This window comes from Vitis riparia, chromosome 8 (assembly GCF_004353265.1).
Source record: "Vitis riparia cultivar Riparia Gloire de Montpellier isolate 1030 chromosome 8, EGFV_Vit.rip_1.0, whole genome shotgun sequence".
Lineage (NCBI taxonomy): Eukaryota > Viridiplantae > Streptophyta > Magnoliopsida > Vitales > Vitaceae > Vitis > Vitis riparia.
Genome location: NC_048438.1, coordinates 8,539,552 through 8,567,095, shown reverse-complemented (window position 1 = coordinate 8,567,095; position 27,544 = coordinate 8,539,552). Strand labels below are relative to the sequence as shown.

Below are 27,544 nucleotides of genomic sequence, written 5' to 3'. Positions count from 1 at the left end.
CAAAGGGTATGGTCCCCAAGGCAGGAGGGTATAAATCCAAAGACTAAGTGTCTATTCAAATTCATCACATCATTTTGAAATAAGAACAGACCCGTTTCTCTCCTGCTCCCATTGTCAGAGAGAATTCAGTAAGAGGTGGGCCCTCCACGACCTTAGAAGATCCATACCTTGTTCAAAATGAAAAGCAAAATAGACTCAGGTTCGTTCATTCCCTATTTGGAGATCATGGCATGTTTTCAAGATTTATATATATATATATATATATATATATATATGTTCAGTTTTTATTATTGGTGATAATGGAGATCAAAATGAATAATAGATAAGACTCTTGATGAGTAACTACATTCCTCTGCACCACTGCTACATTCTCCGCCGCCGAATTCTGTGAGCTCTTCTTCCACAACTTTGTCTTCCTTGGTCTTGGTTATGGAGAATCCTTGAAAGAATTCCATCAACATGTTTGTAGTAACATTTCCTCCATCTCTTGCACAACAATAGAGGCCAATACACAATTCCCAACCCTGTCAGAAATCCAAGTTCAGGAGCTACATATTTCCACTGAATCTCCGGTGGTGTAGCATCTTCGCAACTTGCATTTAGGGGGAACCGCATAATCCTCTGTTACCCACGAAAGAATTTTCTGAAAACCTTAGAAATTGACCACCTTTTGGGATGCTTCCCACTAATTGATTGAATGAGAGGTTCAGGAATGAAAGGGAACTAAGGGTAGTGAGCTGTGTAGGGATCTCCCCGCTCAGCTTGTTCAATGAGAGATCTAATGACTCAAGCTGTCGGAGCTGTCCTAGTGATGATGGGATTTGCCCTGTGAAGCCATTACCAGATAAGTCAAGAGTCACTAGACTCACAAGACCATCCCAGTGAGAGGAAGGAATCTGACCTGCTAAATTATTATGAGAAACGTTTATTGGGTGAGATTCCTGGAGAAACTGAAGGATGGGATTGGACCAGAGAAGTTATTATGAGAGAAGTCCAAGTTAACCAGTTGAGTAAGGTTTGTCATCGCCTTTGGGATTGAACCACTGAAATTGCACCGCGCAAGCTCTATTCCAGTCAACCTCTTGAGATTGCCTATGGAGTTGGGTACTTCCCTGAAAATTCTGTATCACTGAGCACCAAGGTTTCTAGAGATCCATTCAGAGGGAATTCTGGCAAAGAACCCTCAAGTAACTTGTTATTTGACAAATCAAGAATTTTGAGGGTCCGTAACTGAAAGATCTTTTCTGGAAATGTTCCATATAATCCACAAGAACTGAGCTGCAAGTGAATCAAATTTGAGAAATTTGCAAAGAGATGTGGAACTGGAGCAGAAAAATTGTTGTTATCCAGATGAATCCTCGAGAGGGATTGAAGCTTCTTCAGAGAACAATCAATAGGACCAGAAAGAAAACTGTTGGACAAGCTCAGCACTTGCAGTTTAGACACTGAAGATGATAATGCCTGGCACCAATCCTTCCCCTCGGCCGATATGTTTACACCATTAAGATGGAGTTCTCTGAGCTCATTGAGGTTCTGAACCAGCGTTGTCAGATTTGGGTTCTCAAGTTTCAATGTAGGAGCTCCAGGGATGTAATAAAGGGTAGAGAAATCAATTGTTACTAACCTTGTCAACAGTGAAATCTCGATTGGAATCTGCCCAGAAAAGCCGGAATTCGACAAATTCAGGTGAGTCAAGTTAACAAGCTTGTGGAATCCTGATGGAATCTGAGAGGAGTAGAAGGTGTTGTTAGCCAAATTCAAGCTCTGGAGATGTTGTAGACTGAAAATGCTACTGGCGCTACTGAATCCACCAGAAATTGATTGGCTACTGAGATCAAGAGCGACAACATGACCAGTGGCATCCCAGGTTACACCTCTCCAAGAACAGCAATCTGTGCTCGGATTCCAGGAAACTAGATTACTTGATGCAGCAACATTGAATTTGAGGGTGTTCTTCAGTTGCAGCAACATAGACATCTGATCCTCCCGGCATATGAGACATTCGCCGACACGAAAGCAACATGGATACCGAAAAAGATTGAATATAAAGGCAAGAAATAAAGCCATGAAAACAGCTGAATTCTCAATGGAAGCAGCAGGGAGATACTGCTACAACAAATCATGTTCAATATGATTTAGAAGAGGAAAAAAGAGAGGGTTCTAGTTATACATAAACAACACAGCATTCTAAATATATATAGTACAGATTTTTCCTGTTTATCTTATTCATACGAACCAATTCGGTGATTTCATTACTTAACGATATTTACTTCTTCGATTTTTCCTTCCTTGTTTCCTCCTATCTACTCCATTTCAAGTCACATCACAATTCATCATTTTCTTACACTTTTTACTCTTACGATTTTGTCAGAATTTTCCTTTAGGAACCGATCATGAAGTAACAGAACATTTCCAGGACCACGGAAAAGGTGGCCTTCATTGCCAAGACTTTTCTCTATTCCAAACAATATGCCTAACTTTTTTGTTTCCATCTATTAATTTTAATCGTAATAACTATAAATATAGTTATAATTACGTAGAAACTTCACGATGATTTATAAAGTTGCTTCATTACATCTCTTCGTGGGGAAAGGTATTCACACTGAAACCGAAGTCTTGGTGCACCTCGACTTTGATACTTCTGTAGGAAGCGTCATGGAATTTAGTTGTAATTGGTTGTGACAGTGACACGAGTGGTTGTGGAAAAGAGAACATATAGTACTCTTGCTCAAGTCTTGGCTTATTAACTTGAGCAAGAAGACCTCAAAGTCTTCTAATAAACATTTCATCTATCCTTTTAGCTTTTAATACCAAGTATTTTTACTTCCTCGATTGGGCATCATTATAATCCCATCATTTTCTAAAATTTCCCAAGTCATTGCTATGTGTCCTCTCTAATAAACCCTATCAAGCTATTGTTACAATTATTCTACGAAACTTCACCACATTTTATGTAGTAATTAATTTCCTTGCAAGTCATAGTGGTTAATATTCACACACAAGTTGGACACCGACAAATGCAGTACTGATAATGTTTGGTGAAGAGGAGCTGGTAGTTGGGAAGAAAACGAGGGGAGCAGAAGGCCTACCAATATGGAATTCATTACTTTGGATGAGACCAAAAGGGTCCTTTTATAAACTGCCCCCTCACTCTCAATTCATTTGTATTTGTTTTCAATTCATTTAAACTTCTAGTTAATTAAATAGATTATAAATAGTTTTTTTTTTTTTTTTTTTTTTTTTTTTTTTTTTTTAATAAATTTCAATGTATTGGTAAAAGATTGATGTTAGGTTTAAACAATAGTTACAAATCCGACAATCCTAGGTAACTCAAACATATATTTTTACTAAATGGAAACTTTTTTAGAAAATAGATTTGGATTGAACTTGGTAAGGGAACTTGAATTCTAACAATCAATTGGATTGATCTTGAAAATTACTATCGGATAAGAAAAGTTATGGGTAACTTTCTACAAATCTAAATTTGAAATGTTCTTTGCAAATGGTCTGAACTAGTTTGTGGGGTACTATAGACCCCCTTTAGAGAGCAAGGATGTTTAGCTTTTCTTTTAAGGGATTTTTTTTTATGGCATAGGGGGGGCCTCTTTTCTGCTGGAGGAAGCCAGATGGGGTGTGCAGCAAGATGTGATGGCCGGCCATGCTAGTGGGTAGAGGAAGCCATACTTGCTAAGTGGAGCAACAGTGGAGTCGGTAGTGGCTTCCTGGGGAAGATAGAAACAGGAGAGAAAAGGGAAAAACGGAGGAAGGCTGAAGGGAGAGGGGAAGTAGAAGCCAAACAAACTGCTGTTGGAGGAGTGCATCACCTGGTAAGATTGATCAAGTTTATGGATTATTAATGATCATCACATTCTCTTATCACTTCTTCAGGTGATAGTTTTGCATTATTTGTGAGGTCACATTGGTTGGTCATGGTGGCTAGTTTTTGTTTCTCGGACTCCATTTTGGAATAATCTAATCACACTTTGTTTGGTCATTTCATATTTAAAAAGAAAAAGAAAAAAAAAAACCTTCTTGCATCCTGTTTTCATTTTTTCTTAAGATACTTTCTTGGTTCAATTTGCTGATCTTTAAATCCAAGTATAAAGAGGAATGAATCTGATCTCTTCATATTTATTGGGTGTTTGGTCTATATTCATTCTCCTTTAAAGCTCTGTTTTTATTGTATTCTCTGTTTCTCTCTATTATGTACGTGGGTGTTCCAATCCGGATGCTCTGTTTTTTTTGGAACCTTTAGCTCTTTGCTCCTGTCTTCCAATCCTCTTTTTAGTTTCATTATTTTTTAGGGTAATGACTGGCAATGCCGGCTGTTTATTTTTATAGCTTTAGTGGTTTGTTTGTTTGTTCTTGGCCGTCATCGACACTAGCAATGGAAAAGAGAATAGTATCAGTTTTGCTTCTTACGAATTTAGATTTTTGTGATTGTTTTCTCCTATAATTTCTGAAAAATTCTGGAGGCTTCTGTTTCACAACAACCGATGCCCTTGGCTTTGAGGGTAAGAGACTTTCAATGGCGTCTCTACTTCAAGGGTTCCTCTCGTGCTTCGGCAGAACCAAGGGGTTCTCAGGTTGGGCAAAGATGAGGTCCGGGCAGAGGAGGACAGTGGGTTGTCTACTTTAGTTTCACAATGACCAAGATTCAGATTGTGAACATGAGATATATAAATATATATATTTATACATGGCTCTAGTGGTTCATGGGAAAAAGGAATGTGTTGCATGGCATGAAACTATTTAAATAATTGGTGAATGAAAAGTCAAAGACATGGGTTTTTTTTTTTCTTTTATTGGTGGCATAGTTCCAGTGGCCTCAAGGTGAGTTGTTATTAGTTTTTTTCTCCTTTCTCTCACGTGCCATCTTCTTAATTCCACTTAAAAATTCCATTTTTTGAAAATTCTGTAATCAAATATTTCTTCTAAAATTTCAACATTTCAAATTCATTCATTTTATTTATTTATCTATTTATTTATTTATTTATTACTTTATTTAAGAATATATATATATATATATATATATATATATATATATATATATACACACACACGTGCCATTTTCAAAATAATCTCGTCAAATTCAAATTTTAAACTTAGTTTACGAAACTTCAAATCTTAATTTCCATTTTCCAAAAACTCCAATATTTTAAATTTAATTTTTCAAAATTCAATTTGCGGAATAATTTTCCAAAACTCTAACTTTAAATTTAATTTTTTCAAAATTCAAATTTTTAATTTTAATATTCCAAAAATTCCACAATTCCGAATTTAATTTTTAAGATGACACCTTCAAATAAATTTTCGAAACTCCATTTTCTTTTACATCAAGTCTTCAAAAACTCCACTATTCACTTTCACCAGTTTAAATATCATTTTTGTTAATTATTATTATTATTTCATATTTATTTATTTACTACCTTCAAAAATCTCAATCATTAAAGTTCAATTTCTCAAAAATCCGACTTCCAAATTTAACTTTCCGATCTCAAAAACTCTGCTATTTACATTCAGTTATTTAATGATTATTTTCGGTATTATTATTATCCCATCCGTTTACTTATTCACTTATCCACTTATTTAAAATCCCCTCTTTAAATAATTTTTCAAAATTTCGATTTTCAAATAATCTCTGAAACCCCAATTTTCAAATAATCTCTAAGACTCCAATTTTCCAATAAATTTCAAAAAAATCTAGTTCTCCATCGAACTGTTTTAATTTCTGTTTGGTGATGTATGTGATATGTTTTGTGTTCTTTATTGTACACTGACCCCATCTCTTGATAGCGCATAACGGCTCGTTGCCCAGGTACGTATCTATTCCCATTCTGGTATTTCTATATGCATGTTTTGATTCTCATATGTGCATGATAGTTCCGGGTATTCATTGTTTCCCTCATCAATTGCCATGATTGCTTCATTTTATTAGTAGAGACCCAACTTTAGGGACTTAGAAGGGTGCTACGGTCCTTACTGTACCTTCCCGATAAGTAACCTGACTCCCGAACCCGATCCGGTTTTTTCGTAGACCACATTTTCCAAATAAGGAGTCACACTTAGGGGTTTTTCTTTCTTATTTTGTTTACCCTTTTAAAAATAAAACAAAAATAAGTGGCGACTCCAAGTCATTTTTCCCAATCAATAAAATCAATTTTTCAAATAAAAATCGAGCTCGCCGTCGAGTGGGAAACGCATGAGCCGAAACGCGGGGTCCACAGGTACTTTTTAGTACCACACTCACATTTTTGAACCAATGGAATGAGATACATTTAGAGTGAATCATAATAAAAAATTAAGAAAAAACTCATTCCACGAGTCACTAGGCCATTAACATATGTTTTAAATGGATGGAATATTAGACAATGTTTTCATAATCGGATTGGTCATTTAACAAAAAAAATTACCAGTTCAAGATTCATTAGTCGGATTGATGGTCGAATCGAACCGCAATTGAATCGGTGATGCAATAAAAATATAATTTATATATTATATAAAATTAAAAATAATTATAAAAAATAAAAAATATATAAAATTATAAATTTTAATAATGTTTGATTTTTATATTTGCTATATTAAATTAAATCATAAAGTTTAATATTTTAAATTTTATTAAATAGAAATATGTAATATTTAAGAATAAAGATATATTTAAGATGAAAAAATTAATAATATTTTATTTTATTTTTTTGTCTTTGTATTTTATTGTTTTAAAATTATTATATTAACTAATTTAAATTATTTTTTATAATTATTATCATTTTATTTTTATAAAAATAAATAGGAATTTAAATATTTACATTTCTTTAAAGATTTTCTATGATAAAAAATTTGAAATAAAGACATTAATATTAGATTCTTATTATACATATATATATATATATATATATATATATATATATATATATATATATATATATATATATATATTTAACAACATCATTTAATAAATATGGTGCAATGCTCAATGGTTCAAAGACTTCAAACTTTAATATTTAAGAGATCTATGCGTCCAACTCTCCAAAAAGCAATGTTTTACTTCTAATAAGTCTTAGTCCCATATCGGAAGCACATGAATTCTATGTACTTTAAGTACTCTATAAATATCTTGTAACATCCTTGGTAAGTCAAACTTGCCAGCAAATTGGGCTTGGAGGCATGACCCAAATAAGTTTTATAAGCATTTCTTATCATTGGATTGGGCCTAGTGTTTTGGACCAAGGGGCTTATAATTAGTTTTAATTGTAAAAGTATTGGGCATGGAATGGGCTTGATGGATATAAGGATACAAAAAATTTAATGATTATCTAAATCTACTTCTATTAAGCAATAATAAAAATTTCATAAAAGAATAATTGTTATTTATTTTATGATATAAAGTTATAACTTTAAGATCATGTGAAAAAAATCATTCATAAATATATTAGTTAAAGTGGTTATTATTAAAATTAGAAAATTAAATTTATTTATTGTTAACTCAAAATAGTATTATTAATTTCTTTTATTGTAATTTTAAATTTTATATGGAGAGGATGAGATGAAATAGTGATAGTCTTTTTTTAAAAGAATTTTATAATTTAAAAAGATATCAAATTTGGAGGTTATAAAAAAAATGTGAGAAGGGTATGAAAAATATGATGAAAGTACAAAGAATGTGAGAAGAGTATAAAAAATGGGTATGAAGAATATGAGGAGGGTATAAAGAATGTAAGAAGAGAATAAAAAATGTGAGGATTGTACCAAGAATGTAAAGAGGGTATGAAAAATGTGAGAATCTTTACATTTTCATACCATCCTCACGTTCTTTATACTTTCCTCACAACTTTTGTGTTTTCTTTAAATTTTTAATTTTAAAATTTATTTTCGAAAATACTATTAATAGTAACCGGAAATTCTATTATTATTTTATTTTAAATGTAATTTTAATTCAAAAAATAAATTACATTCTTTTTACCCTTTTTACATTTTTCGCATCCTCCTCATATTTTCATACATTCCTAACAAGATTTGCACCCTCTTTAATTTTTTTTTTTTTAATTTTAGAATTTATTTCCAAAGATGCTATCAGTGGTAAATCAGAATAATATTATTAGAAATTTCAATTTGAAAAATAAATTTTAAAATTAAAAAAATTTAAAATTTGGAGGTTAGAAAAAATATGAAGAAGTTACTAGGAATGTAAGCCTCATATTTTTGGTACCATGCTCATATATTTTGTACTATCATATTTTTCATATACTCTTTACATTTTTTCGTACCCTCATTATATTTTTTTTTGCCTTCCTCACATGTTTTTACCCTTTTTAATTTTAAAAATTTAAAAATTTATTTTCAAAAATGCTATTAATAGTAACTCAAAATAACATTATTAATTTATTTTATAGTAATTTCAATTCAAAAATACATTTTAAAATTAAACAAAATGTAAAATTTGAAGGATATAAAAAACATGAGGAGAATATAAGGATCCTTACATTTTTTGTACCATGTTTACATGCTTCACATTTTTAGTACATTGTTCACAATTTTCATACCCTCTTTACATTTTAAATTCTTTCTAATTTTAAAATTTATTTTCAAAAATAATATTAATAGTGACTTAAAACTCCATATAAAAATGAATTACATGATTATTGTCATTCCCTCTTTATTTATATATATATTTGTGTTTTGTTTTCCTGTCTCAAATTACATTGCCAATACTATTTTCATCCTCGTTATATTTGAATAATTACAACTGCCCTCGATTTTTTTTATATGTCTATTTTCTATTTACATAGTTTTATAAATTATTTAGTCCTAATGAAAATTTTATTTAAAAAATATAATATTGAAGTCGTTGAATTGTAATATACATTGAAATTGTTGTAATATTACTCCCAATATATATATATATATATATATATATATATATATATATATTTGTGTTTTGTTTTCCGGTCTCAAATTACATTGCCAATACTATTTTCATCCTCGTTATATTTGAATAATTACAATTGTCTATTTTCTATTTACATATTTTATAAATTATTTATTCCTACTGAAAATTTTATTTAAAAAATATAATATTGAAGTCGTTGAATTGTAATATACATTGAAATCGTTGTAATATTACTCCCAATATAAATATATGTCCAAATAATTTTTTAAAATATTAAATTACCTAATTTATGGATCATACATTCAGCAGACACTTATCAATTATTGGTTAAGCCTTTTTTTTTTTTTTTGATGGCTAGGATCCAAAGTTTTAAGCAAAAATAAACATACCAATTTCAACATTCACTGTGAGTACTGGGTATTTGACTAAGAATAAAAAACAGAGGAAACTTTCTTCTTCAAGATATCTCTTTGTAACACTCTCTCAAATAAGAGGCAGATCTTTATATTTTATCTTGGTATTAGAGCTTGTGATCCTTGAAGCTCTCTTTCCATGATGTTTGAAGATTTCTCTTCCTCTATACTTGCTTGTTCTCACCAAAATGGTACTAGTTCAAGCCCAAATACAACTTCGATAATGCAATCTCTGAATCAAGCATTCAACATCAGGCTTGATCGCTCAAATTATCTTCTATGGCGTACTCAGATGCTAAATATTGTAATCGCTAATGGACTTGAGGAGATGATCGATGGCTCACGACCTTGTCTTCCAAAATTGCTTGATAACTCTAAAAGTACGAACCCAGATTTTTAGATTTGGCAACGACAAAATCTTCTAGTCATGTGCTGGATTTATTCTTCTCTCATCGAGAATGTAATGTCTCAAATCATCGGTCTAACTTTCACTTCTGAAATCTGGAGTGCTCTCGAGAAATTCTTCTTTGCTGCATCGAAGGCTAGAATTATGCAACTTCGTCTTCAACTTCAGACTATGAAGAAACATGGTTTGAATATGATGGAATATCTTCTCAAGGTGAAATCTATTGCAGATAATCTTATAGCAATCAGAGAATCAACTTTTGAACAAGACCACGTTCTTTTTTTGCTTGGCGGCTTAGCAGCTGATTACAACTCCTTTGTGGTCTCTATAACATCTAAGCATGAACCTCTGCATTTAGAAGAGACACATAATATGTTGCTTAGTTACAAGCATCGCTTAGAGCAACAGAATGCCACTGATGAAACCAATCTTCTTCAAGCAAGCGTAGCCTTTCTACAATCGCAAGGAAACAACCATAAAAATAAAAATCAAAGGACTACTCAATGCAAGTTTCAAAGAAGAAACCTTAACCAGAGTCTATCGCAATTCAATCAGAAACAGTTTGGTCGTTGCGGACGTGGTTTCTATTCCAATGGAAATTCAGGTAGAGGTAATAATCAAGGTAATTTTGGAAACAATTTTGCTAATTTCTCAGGACCTAATTTTTCTAGAAATGGTGGTAGGCCACAATGCCAAATTTGTAACAAATATGGTCATATTGTTATCAATTGCTATTATCGTTTTGATCATTCTTTTCAACCTTCTGTAAACAATCAACTTGTTGCAATGATTACTTCTCATTCTAGTGTTGGTGATTACAACTAGTTGATGAGTTTAATTTAAGAGATGACAGGAGAGATAGGAGATAGAAGTTTTGAATTCTGCCATGCTTTATTAACTTCATGCAGGTGCACAGACAATTGAAACATTAACTGAAACACAAATAGTGTCCTAAGACTAGGGAAGTAGCAACAAATCAAAATTCAAGCCAGGTGTTGAGGTGTTGCCCATGTAACTGTGATATGCAAGTAAATAGGAGTTGGTGTTGCCCACGTAACTGTGATCTGCAAGCAAATAGGAGTTGGAGCAGGGATTTTGTATCATTCCCTCCCCCTCGAAGCGTCCTTGTCGTTAAGGACGGAACTCCAAGTATGCTTTGGAGAATCGCCATGCGTTCTCCTAGGTGGCAAGACCAATTGAAGATGCCACCTGAGAGAACTCATGGCGATTCTCCAAAGCATACCCGGAGTTCCGTCCTTGAGGACAAGGACGCTTCGGGGGGGGGGGGGGGAATGATACGAAATTCCTGCTCCAACTTGTTTAAAGATACTTGATTCGAATGTCAAGTTGGGCGTGGACTTTGATAATTTGAGAATATGGTTTTGTGTTTTATTTTTCAAGTTCATACTGTTATTTCACTTGTATAAAGATATTCATTATTTTCAAATTTCATTAAGAACTAAGAATTAAGAAATTATATTGATTCAAGATTTACTTTGAAAAATCTCGTACTTGTCTCATTGTTTAATCTTTCTTGGAAGTGATAAAATGATGATTGGAAGAATGGATTAAGAGAAAAATGATGAAGTTTTTTCTTTCTTACATCTTTACTAAACTACTAATGGCTTCAAATGTGTTGATTGGGCTGAACATGGGCCTACTACCTTAGTTGGTCTTGCTTTGTACCAATTGGGCCAATCAAGTGTAACCCAACTCTTGCCCAGATCTAGCCAACATATCTTAACCTCTTAACTTGAATGACTTCATGGATCTCCCAAATTAGAATTTTATTTTAGGTGCGTTTAAAGCTTTTTTACAAATTGGTAGAAAGCATATTTTCTATCTAATAGAAATACAATACACTCAAACTAGATCCTTCTCACTAGTGGTGGCTAGATTCTTGACCTCTAAGTCCTGGAAGCCCTGCTTCCATGATTTGCTCTTCCTTGGTCTTAGTTGCGGGGAATCCTTAAAAGAATTTGAGAGTGAATCTCAATGATGAACTACACCTATAGGAGGAGAAGGGAATAAGTATTTTTTTAAAAATTCAAAAACGGTTCCCCAACATATATTATCTTTCGTTAAAATTTCTCACAACCTATATTCCTCTCTTCAAATACTTTTCAATAATAAATAAAAATCACAAGCAAGCATGGATACATCAATACTCTTCTAACAATTTATAAATGCAAGTCATATGTAAATGCTTTAACACTCCTTAACACAAATTTATAAGAAAAAATCCTCCTTAATATATTTTCAATTACTTCTTGATATCTTTATCAAATTGAACAAAAAATTATTCAAAATATATCCAAAAGATAATTACACCAATTTGAACTCATATTTCATCATTTCAACATACATGCTCAAGTAACAGATGATATCAATAACTAGAAATAAATCAAAGAGTAGAATGAGAAAAGAGAGACAATGACATTAGATTTTGTGGAAAATCTCTTAAGAGATGAAAAAAACCATGGGCCGCTCAATGATAAAGAAATCTACTATGAAGAATAATTAATGTGTATAAGAATTTACTTAGCTCAAGTCTACTAATTCTTAACATACAACTTGACCAACACCTTCTTACTTCAGCCATATGCTTCCATCTTCCGAAACATACTTGGAGTCCTGACCAAGATTGATCTCAGCCTCTTCTGGAAAAAAGATCCAAATATCACGAGACATTCAAGATTTCTATTGCAAATTGGAAAAAAGATCTGGGAACATTTGAATCCAAAGGTATGTTTTCTAAGAACATCCTAGAATAATTTTTTGAAAAATTAAACAACTTTCATTTTCATTATGCCTAGAATCTTAGTTGCATGCACTCTTTAATCTATATATAGTGGGTGTTTTTCTAACAACTGGTATCAGAACCTTTAGATTTAAAGAATAACACATTAGATCCTTTCTAAGGTGTGTCAACTCCATTTTGCAACATTATATAGTAATCTCATGGCCTAAAGATGTGAATAAATTGTATACATTCTTTTCTTATGAATGTTTTATTTGTCTTTGTAAATTGTTGTCAACTCTATTGCAGGAGCATATGGATTTTTTTCTAATATAATTTTTATTATTTTTTTCCTAGTAGCTTATTTCTTAGTGTGTTTGGTTGGTTTTACTCAAATGCAGTCCACATACATGTTGAGTATCAGTAAAATCTAGGTTTGGAAGATTTCCATTCTCTACTGATCTCTAACATTTGTGTCACTAGAAAACTAAAAGCTTATCTACTAAACATTATAGTGCAAGGTAACAAGGATCTTAGTAAAAAGGTTATCGAGTTTCAACTTCTACAAATCATCATGTAAGATATTAGAATGAAAAAAATGATTATTTGAGAAAAATTGAGACATTTGTTCCTAATTAAATTTGAAAGTATGTTCAAATACATCAAGTTTGGACGAAGAAATCAAATTTCCTGGAAAACAAGATATATGAATTGTCTAAAACAAGTCTAAATGATGTCTAATATGTATAAAATTCAAATAATAATTCTAATGGATTCGATTAGAGCTTAAATATCAAATGATAAATTTAGATGCTTCAACTAGAGCTTTGATTAGACTTCACATAAAATAAAGTTCTTATTTGGATTATATGGAATCCTTGTATCATATTAGAAATATGGGTAGTTAAATGAAAATCAATTCACTAAGGGTCGTAAGGAACTTTCTCTTAAATTTGATTCAAAATATATATGAGCTCTTAACTTATCATTCTAAAAAACCATGCTTTACATTCCTAGCTAGCAATCTTTTTCATGGTACCCAAAAAGTGTCTAATTCTAGAAAAAAAAAAAAAGTGAAAGAAAATTGAAAAACAGAAAGGACTAAACTTGTTTAGAGATATTCAAGTTGAATGTGAAGTTGGGCCTGGATATTGATAATTTTAGAGATGGTTTTGGGTTTAATTTTTCAAGTTCATGTTGTTATTTCACTTGCATAATAATATTAGTAATTTTCAAATTCCATTAAAAAATAAGAATTTGCAAGTTATATTGATTCACCTTCTACTTTTGAAAATCTTATACTCTTATCATTGTTTAATAATTTCATTGGAACAATGGACTATAAAAAAAAATGATAAAGATTTTTTCTTCCTATAAATTAACAAGATAATAAAAAAATGTGGTAAAAAATAAAATAAAGTGAGAACCATTTCCAAATTTAATGTGAAAGCCTGTAAGAGGATGAAACTTTTATAAGTAGATGGGCAGCCACCTTACTACCTAGTATGATAATTACTTGCTTATCAATGTTGTATCCCTTATGGCTTGAGATGTGTTGATTGGGCTGAATATGGTCCTAGCTACCTCAGCTGCTCTTCGTTTGTGCCAATCAGGCCCATATTTTATTAATGACTGAAATCCGGCCAACCAAGTTTAACCCAACTCGGGCCCACATCTAGCCAACATATTCTAGACCATCTCCTGCTCAGCTTGAATGCCTTCCCTGAAGAAGAAGAGTTTCCAAATTTCTTAAATTTAACATGTTATGTTTTTTACTTGGCTAAATTTTTTAATATTTAAAAATCCTTACATTGGTCAAAAGGGCTTTTATTGACTAAAACATGTGAAGGTTAAAAAGTTTTTTGGCCAAATTTAAGATTTGATGCTTTTGTAGAAAAGCTTTCATGAAGTGGTTTTACAACTTAAATTCTTTATTCGTATAATATTTTAGAGAAGCACATTGATACTCGCATCACTAAAAGGTAAGAATAATGTTACTTTGAAAATCTACTTCACCATGACATTGTCCAAATATAAAATTATGCATTCGATTAAATTTATAAGAAGCAAGCCAGAATTACATTTGACACACGGACTGAAGGCCCGTCCAATAATATGGACCCCTTTTTAATATTCCTTCAATGAAACATAGGATTGGATTAATGGAAATGGACTCTTGACTAATCACTTCATCCCTCTGCACCACGGCTACTTCCTCCGCCTCCCAATTCTGTGAGCTCTTCTTCCACCACTTGCTCTTCCTTGGAGAATCCTTGAGAGAATTCTATCAACATGTTTGTAGTAGCATTTCCTCCATCTCCTGCACAACACTAGAGGCCAAATCACGATTCCCAATCCTGTCACAAATCCAATTTCAGGAGCTATGTATTCCCACTTAATCTCCATCCTGGAACCTGAGTGCCTGTCATCAAATTCTTCCTTGCCTTGAGATGGTGGTGGATCAGTGCAACTTAGATCCAGAGGCCACCCACATAGTTCTTTATTCCCTTCATAAGAAGCTTCTGAAAATGTTTGCATTTGATTACCTGGTGGGATCCTTCCCACCAATTGATTGAATGAGAGGTTCAGGACTGAAAGGAAATTTAGGTTCGCAAGCTGTGTGGGTATCTCTCCACTCAGCCTGTTTTGCGAGAGGTCTAATGACTCAAGTTGTCGCAGATTCCCTATTGACGATGGGATATGGCCTGTGAAACCATTATGCGATAAGTTGAGAACATAGAGCGATGTGAAGTTCCCCATCATTTCTGGTATGTCCCCTTGAAAATTGTTGCACGACAAGTCAATAGAGGTGTAGAGAGTTAGGACCTTCACCAACTCCATTTCTAGACCTTTGCTGGTAACTGTTACAGCATCCTGATAGTACAATTGACTGAATTGTAGAACCCTAAATTGCAGGTGTTTGAGCTTGGATTGGACTTCATTTTCACCAGCCATCATTGCTGTCCAGGTCGAGAAGCATTTTTCTGGCAACTTACCACTAAAGTTGTTGTCTGCTAGGTCAACTATCTGAAGCATTGCCCAGGTGGAATTGCTCCTGAGACACCCAATGGGCCCATGGAATTTGTTGCCTCGCAGAACAAGGACACGCAAATTGGTTATGTTCTTCAACCAGCAAGGAAAGATATCATCAATTTGGTTGTTCCCAAGGTTTAAAATCTCTAACTCTTTGCAATTGGCTAGAGATTCTGTAATGTTTCCTTCTAAAAGATTCTCATTGAGATCTAGTGTCTGTAAAAGACACTTGTGCCTGAATTCCCCTGGTATAGTGCCATTAAACTTGTTCCTCCCCAGATTCAACACTGCAAGAGCCTCATTCTGAATTAAACATGAGGGTATTTTGCCACTAAAAGCATTGTCAGAGAAGTCAAGAACTTGCAGGTAACTGGCATTGCATATTGATTCAGGAATAACTCCAGTGATGTTATTCTTCGAAAGCGAGAAGAAAAGAGTGAAGGAAATGTAAATACCAATATCATCTGGGATGGAAGAGTTGAAACTGTTGTCTGAGTAATCCACATAGATGGAAAATTGGGGAGGAGTTGGGATTTGGCCATGGAGCTGGTTGGAATGTAGGTCAAGGATGGACAGATAAGGAGTAAAATTAGAGAAAGTTTCCTGCAGATCCTCCAGTAAATTATGAGAGAGATTCAAATGCAAAAGAGATCCATTACCATTCTTCCAAATCCAATTAGGTATGCTCCCGGGAATTTGGTTATCGGAAAGGTCTAAATGTGTGAATCTTGACTGGGTGCTAAGATCAGGTAATGTTCTGAGCTTGCAAGACGCCAATTTTAATGTGGTAAGATTCAACAGCAGGGGCAAAGTGGGATTACCAACACTTGAATTGATGGACAAGTTGTTGTATGACAGACTAAGAGTGGTAAGATTTCCAAGGTTCTGAAAGCTGCTTAGTAAAACAGTGCCATTGAATTTGTTGGAAGAAAGATCAAGGATGTTAAGACAATGGAGATCAAAGACAGATACGGGTATTGGCCCTTCCAGATTGTTGCTACTCAAATCAAGGGTCTCCAGTACAGAAAAAGGCACAACTGAAAATTTACTCAAGGGACCAGAAAATTGGTTGTTGCTCAGTTGTATCTTCTGCAGTGATGGGAGTGAAAACAGGAGCATGGGGAGACTTCCATTCAGTGAATTGTCTCGCAAGTCAAGAGTCACTAGATTTACAAGACCATCCAAGTGAGAGGAAGGAATCGGACCCGTTAAATAATTATGAGAAAGGTTTATTCGGGTCAGGTTCTTGGACAAACTAAAAGGTGGGATTGGACCGGAAAACTTGTTATAAGATAAGTCCAAGTAAACCAGTTGTGTAAGGTCTGCCATCGAGTTTGGGATTGGGCCACTGAAATCACAACCTGCAAGCTCTATCCTAGTCAACCTCTTGAGATTGCCTATGGAGTATGGTACTTTCCCTGAAAATTTTGTATCCGAGAGCACCAGAGTTCCTAGAGATCCATTCTGAGGGAATTCCGGCAAAGAACCCAGGAGCAACTTGTTGTTTGACAAATCAAGAATCTGAAGGGTTGGTACCTGAAAGATCTTTTCTGGAAATGTTCCATATAATCCACAAGAACTGAGCCGCAATTGAGTCAAATTCGAGAAATTGGCTAGGAATTCTAGAACAGGAGCAGAGAAGTTGTTACTGTCCAGGCGAATGCTTGAGAGAGACCGAAGCTTCTGCAGAGAAGAATCAAGAGGGCCATAAAGATAACAGCTTGCCAAGCTCAGCACTTGGAGATTAGGCACTGAAGATGATAATGCCTGGCACCATTCCTTCCCTTGTGCCGATATGTTTACACCATTAAGATAGAGTTCTTTAAGCTCTGTCAGGTTCTGAACCAGCATTCTCAGATTTGGGTTCTCAAGTTTCAGCGTAGGAACTCCAAGGTAAAACACAGAGAAATCAATAGTAACCAATTTCGTCAAACATGAGACCTCAATTGGAATCTGCCCAGAAAACCCAGCATTAGACAAATTCAGGTATTTCAAATGGCCAAGCTTACCGAATCCAGATGGAATCTGAGAAGAGTTGAAGGTGTTGTTAGCCAAATTCAAGCTCTGCAGATATTGTAGACTGAAAATGCTACTGGAGTTATTGAATCCACCATAAATTGATTGGCTGCTGAGATCAAGAGCGATGACATGACCAGTGACATCCCAGGTCACACCTCCCCAAGAACAGCAATCCGTGCTTGGGTTCCAGGAAACTAGTTTACTTGATGCAGCAACATTGAATTTGAGGGTGTTCTTCAGTTGCAGCAACAAGGACATCTGATCCTCCAGGCATATGCTCCCATCACTCAGACATTCCCCGGACACCAAAGCAACATGGATACCAAAAACGATTGAGCATAAGGGCAAGAAATAAAGCCATGAAAAGAGTGCAATTCTCATTGGAAGCAGCTAGGAAATACTGCTACAACAAAGCATGTTTAATATGTAGATAGGGAGAAATTGAACAGGAAGAAAAAAGAATGTTGTAGTTATACATCAACAACACAACATTACACTTTTTTGTTTCCCCCAATTCGGTGATTTCTTTATTCTATGACATGCTTTTATGTTTTTTCCTTCCTTGTTTCCCCCTATCTACTCCATTTCAAGTCACATGACAATTTATCATTTTCTTACATTTTTTACTCTTACGATTTTGTCAGAATTTTCTTTTAGGAACCAATTATGATTTGACACAACAATGACCCGTTCACTTCATTAATTCGTGCCTATCTTTCCACGACGACGGAAAAGAGGTCTTCATTGCCGACTTTTCTGCGGCTCAAACAATACGCCTGACTTTTTGGTTTCCATCTATTAATTAATAGATATATATTTGGTACGTAGTTGGAGGATCAATGAGACTCGGTTCGACTTCAAGTCTTCCTAATCAAGTCCTTGTGAAAGACAGAGAAAACAAGGTATGCCCACCGACATGGAATTCATTACTTTAAATGAGAACCTGAAATGTCGGACTTTTCTCAATAGTACGATAATTTTAAAAATTTATTTTTAAATTATTATAGTAGAAGAAGTTATTATAAATATATAGTAGTTTTTGCCACCTAGGAGAGAGGGTGAACGGATAAATTTTTTTTTAAACCAAAATCGTCTTTTCAAAAGATGATTTTATTTCCATTTAGATTTCCCATTAAAAAAATTTAATCTTCTTTTTTTAAAAAAAATTCCAAAATATATATAAAAAAAAAATCCTCAAGGTTCCCTGAAAAAAAATTAATATTTTTTTTTAAATCCCAAATAAAAAAAAATTCCTCAAGGAACTCGTCTTTTCAAGAGATGAGTTCCCATAAAAAAAAATTAATATTTTAAAAAAAATCCCAAATAAAAAAAAAAATTCCTCAAGGGAACTCGTCTCTTGAAGAGGCGAGAACCCAAGAAAAAATATATATATATTTTAAAAAATCCCAAATATAAAAATAAATAAATAAAAATCCTCAAGGGCCATGAAAAAAAATTAATATATTTTTTTTAAAAAATCCCAAATATATATATATATCCTCAAGGGAACTCGTCTCTTCAAGAGACGAGTTCCCATGAAAAAAAACCCAAATTATAAAAAAAAAAAAAATCCAGAAGGAAATCGCCTCTTGAAAAGACGATTTCCCATTAAAAAAAAATTAATATTTTTTTAAAAAAATCCCAAATTATAAAATAAAAAAAAAATCCAAAGGGGAAATTTTTTGAACTCTCAAAATTTTGCACTCTCTAAATTTTTTTTGCTCTTGAAGCTCTCTTCCCGACTCTGCATGATGAAGAATGTTGAGGCTCTATTTATAGGCGAGGATTCGGACTTGAAATTCTATTGAATCTTCAATCTTGAAAAATTTTGAAATTCATCACGTGTAGAGTCAGCTGGGTAATGAAGTCTGCAGAGGGAGAATTTCTTTTCTTTGTCAGAGACTTGAAAAGAGAAAAATTCACTTTACTTTCCCATCCTCCACGTTGCTTGCAAAGTAGTAGAAAGTAGACAAATTATGCTATTCACTACTATTCATGACTTTTGATGCTCAGTCCATGCAAGTGCATTTTTTCTAAGTCTTTTATATAAGGGTTCACAAATGATTTTCAAATCTTTGAAGTAATCAGAAACATAATTTAAACAACCTATTGTTTTTTATCTTTTATTTCATCAGGAAATTTGTCAGCAAATTCTATTGACCTTTGAATCGGTTTTGTTTTTCCTTGAAAAATTTCATGTCCTAAAAATATGCTTTAATGACATTGAAAAACTTTTTTAGATGAACAAAATGTTTTTCTAATAAATCAGAAAATACTAAGACATCATCAATGTATACAATTATAAATTGAAAATGAGGATTGAAAATATCATTCATAATATTGTGAAATTCAGAAGGGGCATTTTTGAGATCAAAAGGCATGACATTCCATTCATCATGACCGAAAGAGACAGTAAAAGTAGTTTTGTACCTATTTTCTTCTTTAATTTGAACTTGCCAAAATTTAGATTTTATATCAAATTTTGAATAAATTACATAACTATGTATCCTTTTGAGTAGATCTTGCTTACTAGGAATAGAGTATCTTATCCATTGTAATACTTTATTTAAAGGTTTATAATTAATGACTAATCTTGGTGCTCCTTTTTCTATCTCAACAGCATTTTGTATTTAATAATGAATCAATTTATTCTTTACAATATTCTAAAAGTTTTTCAATTTCTCTTTTTAGAATTTTTTTTTTTTTTTTTTATAATTTGGGATTTTTTTTAAAAAAATATTAATTTTTTTAATGGGAAATCGTCTCTTCAAGAGACGATTTCTCCTTTGGATTTTTTTTTTTTAATTTGGGATTTTTTTAAAAAAAAAAAATATTAATTTTTTTAAATGGGAAATCATCTCTTGAAGAGACGAGTTCCCTTGCGGTTTTTTTTTTTAATTTTTTTTATTTTTATATTTGGGATTTTTTTTAAAAAAAATATTAATTTTTTTTTATGGGAACTCGTCTCTTGAAGAGACGAATTCCCTTGAGGATTTTTTTTTTAAAAATATTAATTTTTTTTCATGGAACTCGTCTCTTCCCTTGAGGATTATATATATATATATATATATATATATAATTTGGGATTTTAAAAAAAAAAATTTAATTTTTTGAAAAAAATATTTTTTTTTTTCATGGGAACTCATATCTTGAAGAGACGAGTTCCCTTGAGGATTTTTTTTTTTTTTTTTTTTTTTTGGAAAATTTTTTTCATGGGAACTCATCTCTTGAAGAGACGAGTTCCCTTGAGGAATTTTTATTTATTTTAATTTGGGAATTTTTTTTCCATGGGAACTCGTCTCTTCAAGAGACGAGTTCCCTTGAGGATTTTTTTTTTTAAATTTCTTAATTTGTGATTTTTTTTAAAAAAATATTAATTTTTTTTAAAAAAATTCATGGGAACTCGTCTCTTCAAGAGACGAATTCCCTTGAGGAATTTTTTTTTTTTTTTTTAATTTGGGAATTTTTTTTCATGGGAACTCGTCTCTTGAAAAGACGAGTTCCCTTGAGGATTTTTTTTTTTTTTTTTTTAATTTGGGATTTTTTTTAAAAAAATATTAATTTTTTTTCATGGGAACTCGTCTCTTGAAGAGACGAGTTCCCTTGAGGATTTTATTTATTTATTTATTTATAATTTGGGAATTAAAAAAAAATATTAAATTTTTTCATTGGAACTGGTCTCTTGAGACGAGTTCCCTTGATGATTTTTTTATTTTTTATTTTTTATAATTTGGTATTTTTTTAAAAAAATATTAATTTTTTTTCATGAAACTCATCTATTCAAGAGACGAGTTCCTTGAGGATTTTTTTTTTTTTTTTTTTATAATTTGGGATTTTTTTTTTAAAATAATTAATTTTTTTATGGGAATTCCCTTGAGGATTTTTTTTTTAATTCGGGATTTTTTATAAAAAAAAAATATTATTTTTTTTCATGGGAACTCGTCTCTTCAAAAGACGATTTCCCTTGGGTTTTTTTTTTTAATTTGTAATAAATATTAAAAAAAATATTAATTTTTTTTTTAATGGGAAATCGTCTCTTCACGATTTCCCTTTTGAATATTTATTTATTTTTAAAATGGAAATAAAATCGTCTTTTGAAAAGATGATTTTGTCTTTTGAAAAGACGATTTTGGTTTAAAAAAAAATTATCCGTTCACCCTTTCTCCTAGGTAGCAAAAACTACCATATATTTGTAATAACTTCTTCTACTACAATAATTTAAGAATAATTTTTTTAAATTACCGTACTATTGAGAAAAGTCCCAGAAATGTCCTCTTACAAGTTGTCCTTTCACACTCGATTCACATTCAATTTCAATTCTACTTGTGTCCAATTCTTCGGGATTCTGTGTACACTGATATTCTTTTTTGGGAAATCATGTAATCATACACCAATTTAAAAAAACATGAGATTTTTTAACTTTACTTTTTCCTTTTGACATTTAGTGTAAAATAGGAAAAAAATATTATCTATTCATTTAATACCATGATAAATACATGTATCATTTATTTTTATTATTTCTCTCCCATCAATATATCTCACTTATCACTGATCACATTCCCACTTTTTTCCTTTTTTTTTTTTTTTTTTTTTTCCCTTTTTTTCCTCTCTTCCCACCATAATCTATTGTCACCTATTATAGTTTTTATTATTATTTTTCTCTTTTTCCTTTATATTCTTTTTAATATGCTCATGTATTTTCTCATAAAACTTCTTTAATTTTAATTTTTCTTTACTCTCTAATTTCTTCATATTTATTGATTTTAATTATTTTTTTGACATATTAAACTTAAAATGATAATATATAATAAATAATTAATATAACAAATTAAATAAAAACAAAAATATATAATGGACAAAAATGAAAATATTATCGCACAAATAATATACTTGATGATTTTAAATATTAATTATAATAATACATTTGATAAATTAAGGTTTAAATTTAAAAATTCTATTTTATTATTTAGAAGTTTATGATATAAGATTTTTTTATAGTAATACTAAACAAAAGATTTATTTATTTTGTAAATTCTATCACATGTAAAAATAAAAATATCTTTGTAATACTATTTTATTATTTACACTAATTTTCTTTTAATTTTCATTTTAAATTTATCATGTCGAAATCACAATAAGTGATTATGGTTTTATCATTTTTCTTATGATTTTAATTTGATTGTGGATCTAACTTTTTGTTTGGTTAAAATATTTAATTTTTAATTAAAATAAAATATAAAAGAAAACATATTTTTCAAAAAAAAAATGTATTTAACCTTTTATATTAATTTCATAAAAAAAATAGGTGCATCCTTAAAAAAATAGGTAAATCGTGCTTAGGAGAACTAGAACCATTATCATACTTATCATGTTGTATATATTCCTTTGGGACCCTTGATAAGTAATTGGAGGTACTCGACCACCCCAAAACAAACTTTTCAATCCTAGGTATATCCATTCTTAGAGGAACCAAGACCCCTATCTCCATTCTTATGGTTCATATATTCCTTTGGGGACCCTCGAGAAGGAATTGGAGGTTGTTCCCCACCTTGAAACGAACATTGAAACCCAAGGTACATCCTAAGGACAATTTGGTACATCCTTTACAAAATTTGGTACATCTTTCACGAAATTTGGCACATCCTTAAAATAGTTTGCATTGATGAATTTATGCTATTATATTTAATTTGTAGTACTTAACTATCTCTCACAAGTGTTCAACCATCTTCCAACATACTATTTCAATAGATGTTAAATTGTTTCTTAACATGGGGAAAGAAAAGGCATGAAGTAAGAGGAAAGTTGAGGACTTAACAAGAAAAATAAAATAAAAATGGGTGGATGGGTATTGTTAACTTCTCTTATTTTAATTCTATTAGATTTCAGTTTAATTTCTTAGTTTCATGCATTTCAAAGCATGAGTTAAATTATATTTCGAAATGATTACCAAATCAATATAATGGTGGAACTGTCTCCTTCCATTGGAAAAATCAGACTTCAAGTTTCACGTATTTCGGTTATATATGTATATATAAAACAACATTTTATCTTTAGTCTTCGACTATTATATTTGTATATTTCATTTACATAACCAGAAGAGGATTTATAGTCCGTTTGAAAATAATTCTAGGAAACGTTTTTAATCTTTTTAACATTTGAAATTTTTTATCATTTAAATGTTGAAAATACTATAAACGTTTTCTAAAATCACTCTCAAATGCACTCTTACAATTGTAGAATTGGAATCATGGGATTCAATGATGATGAGCATTTGAAGAAGTACCTTAGACTAAAATTTCCTAGATTATTCTAGCTAAACCTTTTTGACATGATCCGATAATCTCTTAAAATTTTAAAGATGTTACTTGAAAACAACATTTCATGCTTTTAATAATTGAAAACCATATTATGATTTTTAGTTCTCAAACATGTTTTCCTATTTTTTATTCTGAATAATAAAAAAAAAAAACTATTTTAAGAAAATAGTTGTTAAATATGACTTTACTTTTTGAATAGGATTTCTCCGTATTTTATTTAAATCTTTTTATTGATATTCTTAGTTTATTAGGTTTTGAGTGAGAAGTGTATTCTGAAAGAGTTTTTAAGAACAATTTTTTAAATATGTTATTTAATGTTTAGTAGATTAACAAAAGTGTATTTGAGAATTTGAAATGTTTTTAAACCGTTTGCTATATTTTTAAATTTGTTTTAAAAATAAATTTAATATGTATTTGTGGACCCCGTAATTCTGCTTATGCGCTTCCACTCGATGGCGAACTCGCTTTTTATTTGAAAATGATTTATTTTTTAAGAAAATGACTTGGAGTTGCCACTTATTTTTGTTTTATTTTTAAAGGGTAAACAAAATAAGAAAGAAAACCCTAAGTTTGACTCCTTATTTTGGAAAAGGTGGTTTGTGAAAAATCGAATCTAAGCTCGAAGGTCCGGTTACTTATTAGGAAGATACAATAAAGACCGTAGCACCCCTCTAAGTCCCTAAAAACGGGCCTCTACTAATGAGATGAAGCAAGTATGACAATTGATTGATAAAAAATGGATACCGAATGAATATCAATCAAAACAAAATAATTGAATCAATAAGAGACGCAAGGAGTGTACTTGAGTGATGGGCCGGTTTACTGTGTCACCCTCTTTCAAGACGATTCTTCTGTGTGTTTCCTCATCTCTCTAACCAGTTCTCCCTTCCAAGCTCAGATGATTCTCCTTCTCCCTTTCTCTAGCTCAAATGGTCTCCTCTCTCAAGCTACTAAAAAAAAGGCTCTCTAGAGAGAATCTCCCCCCCCCCCCCCCCCCCCCCCCCCAAGTATCCTTCTCTCCCAAGCAACCCCAAAAAACATGTCTCCTCAGTCTTGCCTCCCGAGCTACCTATACCTCTATGTAACAACAACCAAATATCTCTCCCTCCTTAATGACCTCCCTCTCTCTATATTAAAAATCCACTCCTCCAAATCCCCCAAAAAAATTGTTTCTGAATATTCCCATGACACGTATCGCCCTCCCATTGCTTCTTCAAACCACTAACATGATTCTCTAAAGACCAAACTTGGGGCAACATGTGGCTCTTTAAGAGCCCTTCACCTGCAGAAATAATTTTCAAAAAAATGGCCCCCAAAATGGGGGTCTACAAATATGCCCCTCTTCGATAGAGCTCACGAGTGTAAGGAATATGAACACTAAGGTGAAAAGAAAATGTGAATAATGAGTGGACTGAAGTGAACTCTATCGAAGAACCAAGGAGACCCCCAAAGGGACATTTGCAAAACACAAACTCACTTAGACCAATAGATGAACAAAATGACTCTAATCCTAAGAGAAAAACATGTCTCAATGTGCCTCTAAAGTTGCATTAAGGATCAAGACTCAATCTAAGACGTCTCCAAAAGTGACTCGAAGGTCAATGTCAAAGATGAGTAATGGTCAAACCATCCTGGAGTACAGAAAAGAATGTGCTCAAAGGAGATCGCCCTATGTGAGCCACATGAGAACGCTAAATGTGGGGTGCCCAACAACATGACCAAAATATGTGTCGCGAACTCAAAGGACTATGTCATGTGTAGTGGAAGGGGAAGTCTAGAAGAGCATGATGAACAAGCAATAAGCACAAGGTAACAAGGTGAGGAAAATGATTTTGAATGCCAAAAGGGATGAAAGAACGGTGACTCTAAATGCCTAAACGAGTATGCACAACGACATTGAATGCCAAAGCTAAAGAATGATGATGGCATCAAATGCCTGAATGAGTATGCATAATGGCTCTGAACGCCAAAACTAAAGAAAAATGGTGGCATCAAATGCTTGAATGAAACAATGGCTTTGAATGTCAATAATGAATAATGACTTTGAATGTTGAACTGAAGACATGACTTTGAACGCCAAATGGAAGATGCGGCTCTGAACGCCTAACTAGAGATGTGACTCTGAACGCTAAGACGAAGATGTGACTCTGAACGATGAATTAAAGAAAGACATGACGACTCTGAATGTTGAACTAAAAAAACAAATGATGACTCTGAATACCGAACTAGAAATAAACGACAGCTTTGAACACCAAATTGAAAATGAACAACAGCTCTGGATGCCAAACAGAAAATGTAGCTCTAAACACCGAACTGAAGGTGTGGCTTTGAATACAGAACTAAATTGAACAACTGCTCTGAACGCCAAAATGAAGATGCGACTCTGAACGTCAAACCGAAAAAGAGGTATGATGGCTATGAATATTGAACTAGAAGCAAACAACGACTCTGGATGCCAAAATGAAGATGCGACTTTGAACGCCAAATCGAAAAAGAGATAGTGACTCTGAATGACAAACTAAAAAGGGACGGTGGTTTTGAACGCCAAAATGAAGATGTGGCTCTGAATGCCAAAATGAAGAAAGAAAACCCTAAGTGTGTATTTGTAGACCTCGTATTTCTGCTCATGCGCTTCCACTCGATGGCGAACTCGCTTTTTATTTGAAAATGATTTATTTTTTAAGAAAATAACTTGGAGTCGCCACTTATTTTTGTTTTTTTTTTAAAGGGTAAACAAAATAAGAAAGAAAACCCTAAGTGTGACTCTTTATTTTGGAAAATGTGGTTTGTGAAAAATCAAATTTGAGCTCGGGGGTTAGGTTACTTATTGGGAAGGTACGGTAAAGATCGTAGCACCCTTCTAAGTCCCTAAAAACGGGTCTCTACTAATGAGCTGAAGCAAGTATGACAATTGATTGATCAAACATGGATACCGAATGAATATCAATCAAAACAAAATAACTAAATAAACAAGATAGGCAAGGAATGTACCTGAGTGATGGGCCGGTTTACTGTGTCACCCTCTTTCAAGACGATTCTTCTGTGTGTTTCCTCCTCTCTCTGACCAGTTCTCCCTTCCAAGCTCAATTGATTCTCCTCATCCCTTTCTCTAGCTCAAATGGTTTTCTTTCCAGTTGTCTTCTCTCTCAAGCTATTAAAAAAAACGCTCCTCTATAACCTCCTCCAAAGAGAATCCCCCCAGGTATCCCTCTCTCCTAAGCAACCCCAAAAAACATGCCTCCTCAGTCTTGCCTCCCAAGCTACCTATACCTCTCTGTAACAGCAACCAAATATCTCCCCCTCCTTAACGGCCTCCTTGTCTCTATATCAAAAATACGCTCCTCCAAATCCCTAAAAAAAAAATTGTTTCTAAATAGTCCCATGACACATGTCGCCCTCCCATTGCTTCTTCAAACCACTAACATGATTCTCTAAAGACCAAACTTGGGGCAACATGTGGCTCGTTAAGAGCCCTCCACCTACATAAATAATTTGCAAAAAAATGCCCCCCAAAATGGGGGTCTACAGTATTATTTTATTTTTAATTTTTGTTCATATTTGTATAATTATTTTTTAAAATAAGTTAAAATAATTGAAAGATATTATTCAAAAACAATGTTCTTCCAATTTCTAAGGTAAAAAAACACAGAAATCCTAGCAATGAACATACTTTTTAGCTTTTATTTTTCCTTCCATAGAACAAACTCTAGCTGCGCCACCTTTCTGGTG

At 32.5% G+C, this 27,544-nt stretch overlaps 2 protein-coding genes across 2 annotated transcripts; both read right to left on the bottom strand.

Annotated features, from left to right (window-relative positions):
- Positions 1 to 1,092: 1,092 nt before the first annotated feature.
- On the bottom strand, positions 1,093 to 2,492 carry LOC117920592 (receptor-like protein 7). The gene is made up of 2 exons (XM_034838201.1): positions 2,361 to 2,492; positions 1,093 to 2,106 (listed from the first exon to the last, which is right to left on the bottom strand). The coding sequence occupies exons 1-2, from the start codon at positions 2,490 to 2,492 to the stop codon at positions 1,093 to 1,095; spliced, it is 1,146 nt and encodes a 381-aa protein (XP_034694092.1).
- Positions 2,493 to 14,445: 11,953 nt separating this feature from the next.
- Positions 14,446 to 18,109, bottom strand: LOC117919911 (receptor-like protein 34). The gene has a single exon (XM_034837213.1). The coding sequence runs from the start codon at positions 17,877 to 17,879 to the stop codon at positions 14,655 to 14,657; it is 3,225 nt and encodes a 1,074-aa protein (XP_034693104.1). The 5' UTR covers positions 17,880 to 18,109; the 3' UTR covers positions 14,446 to 14,654.
- Between the last annotated feature and the right edge of the window lie 9,435 nt (positions 18,110 to 27,544).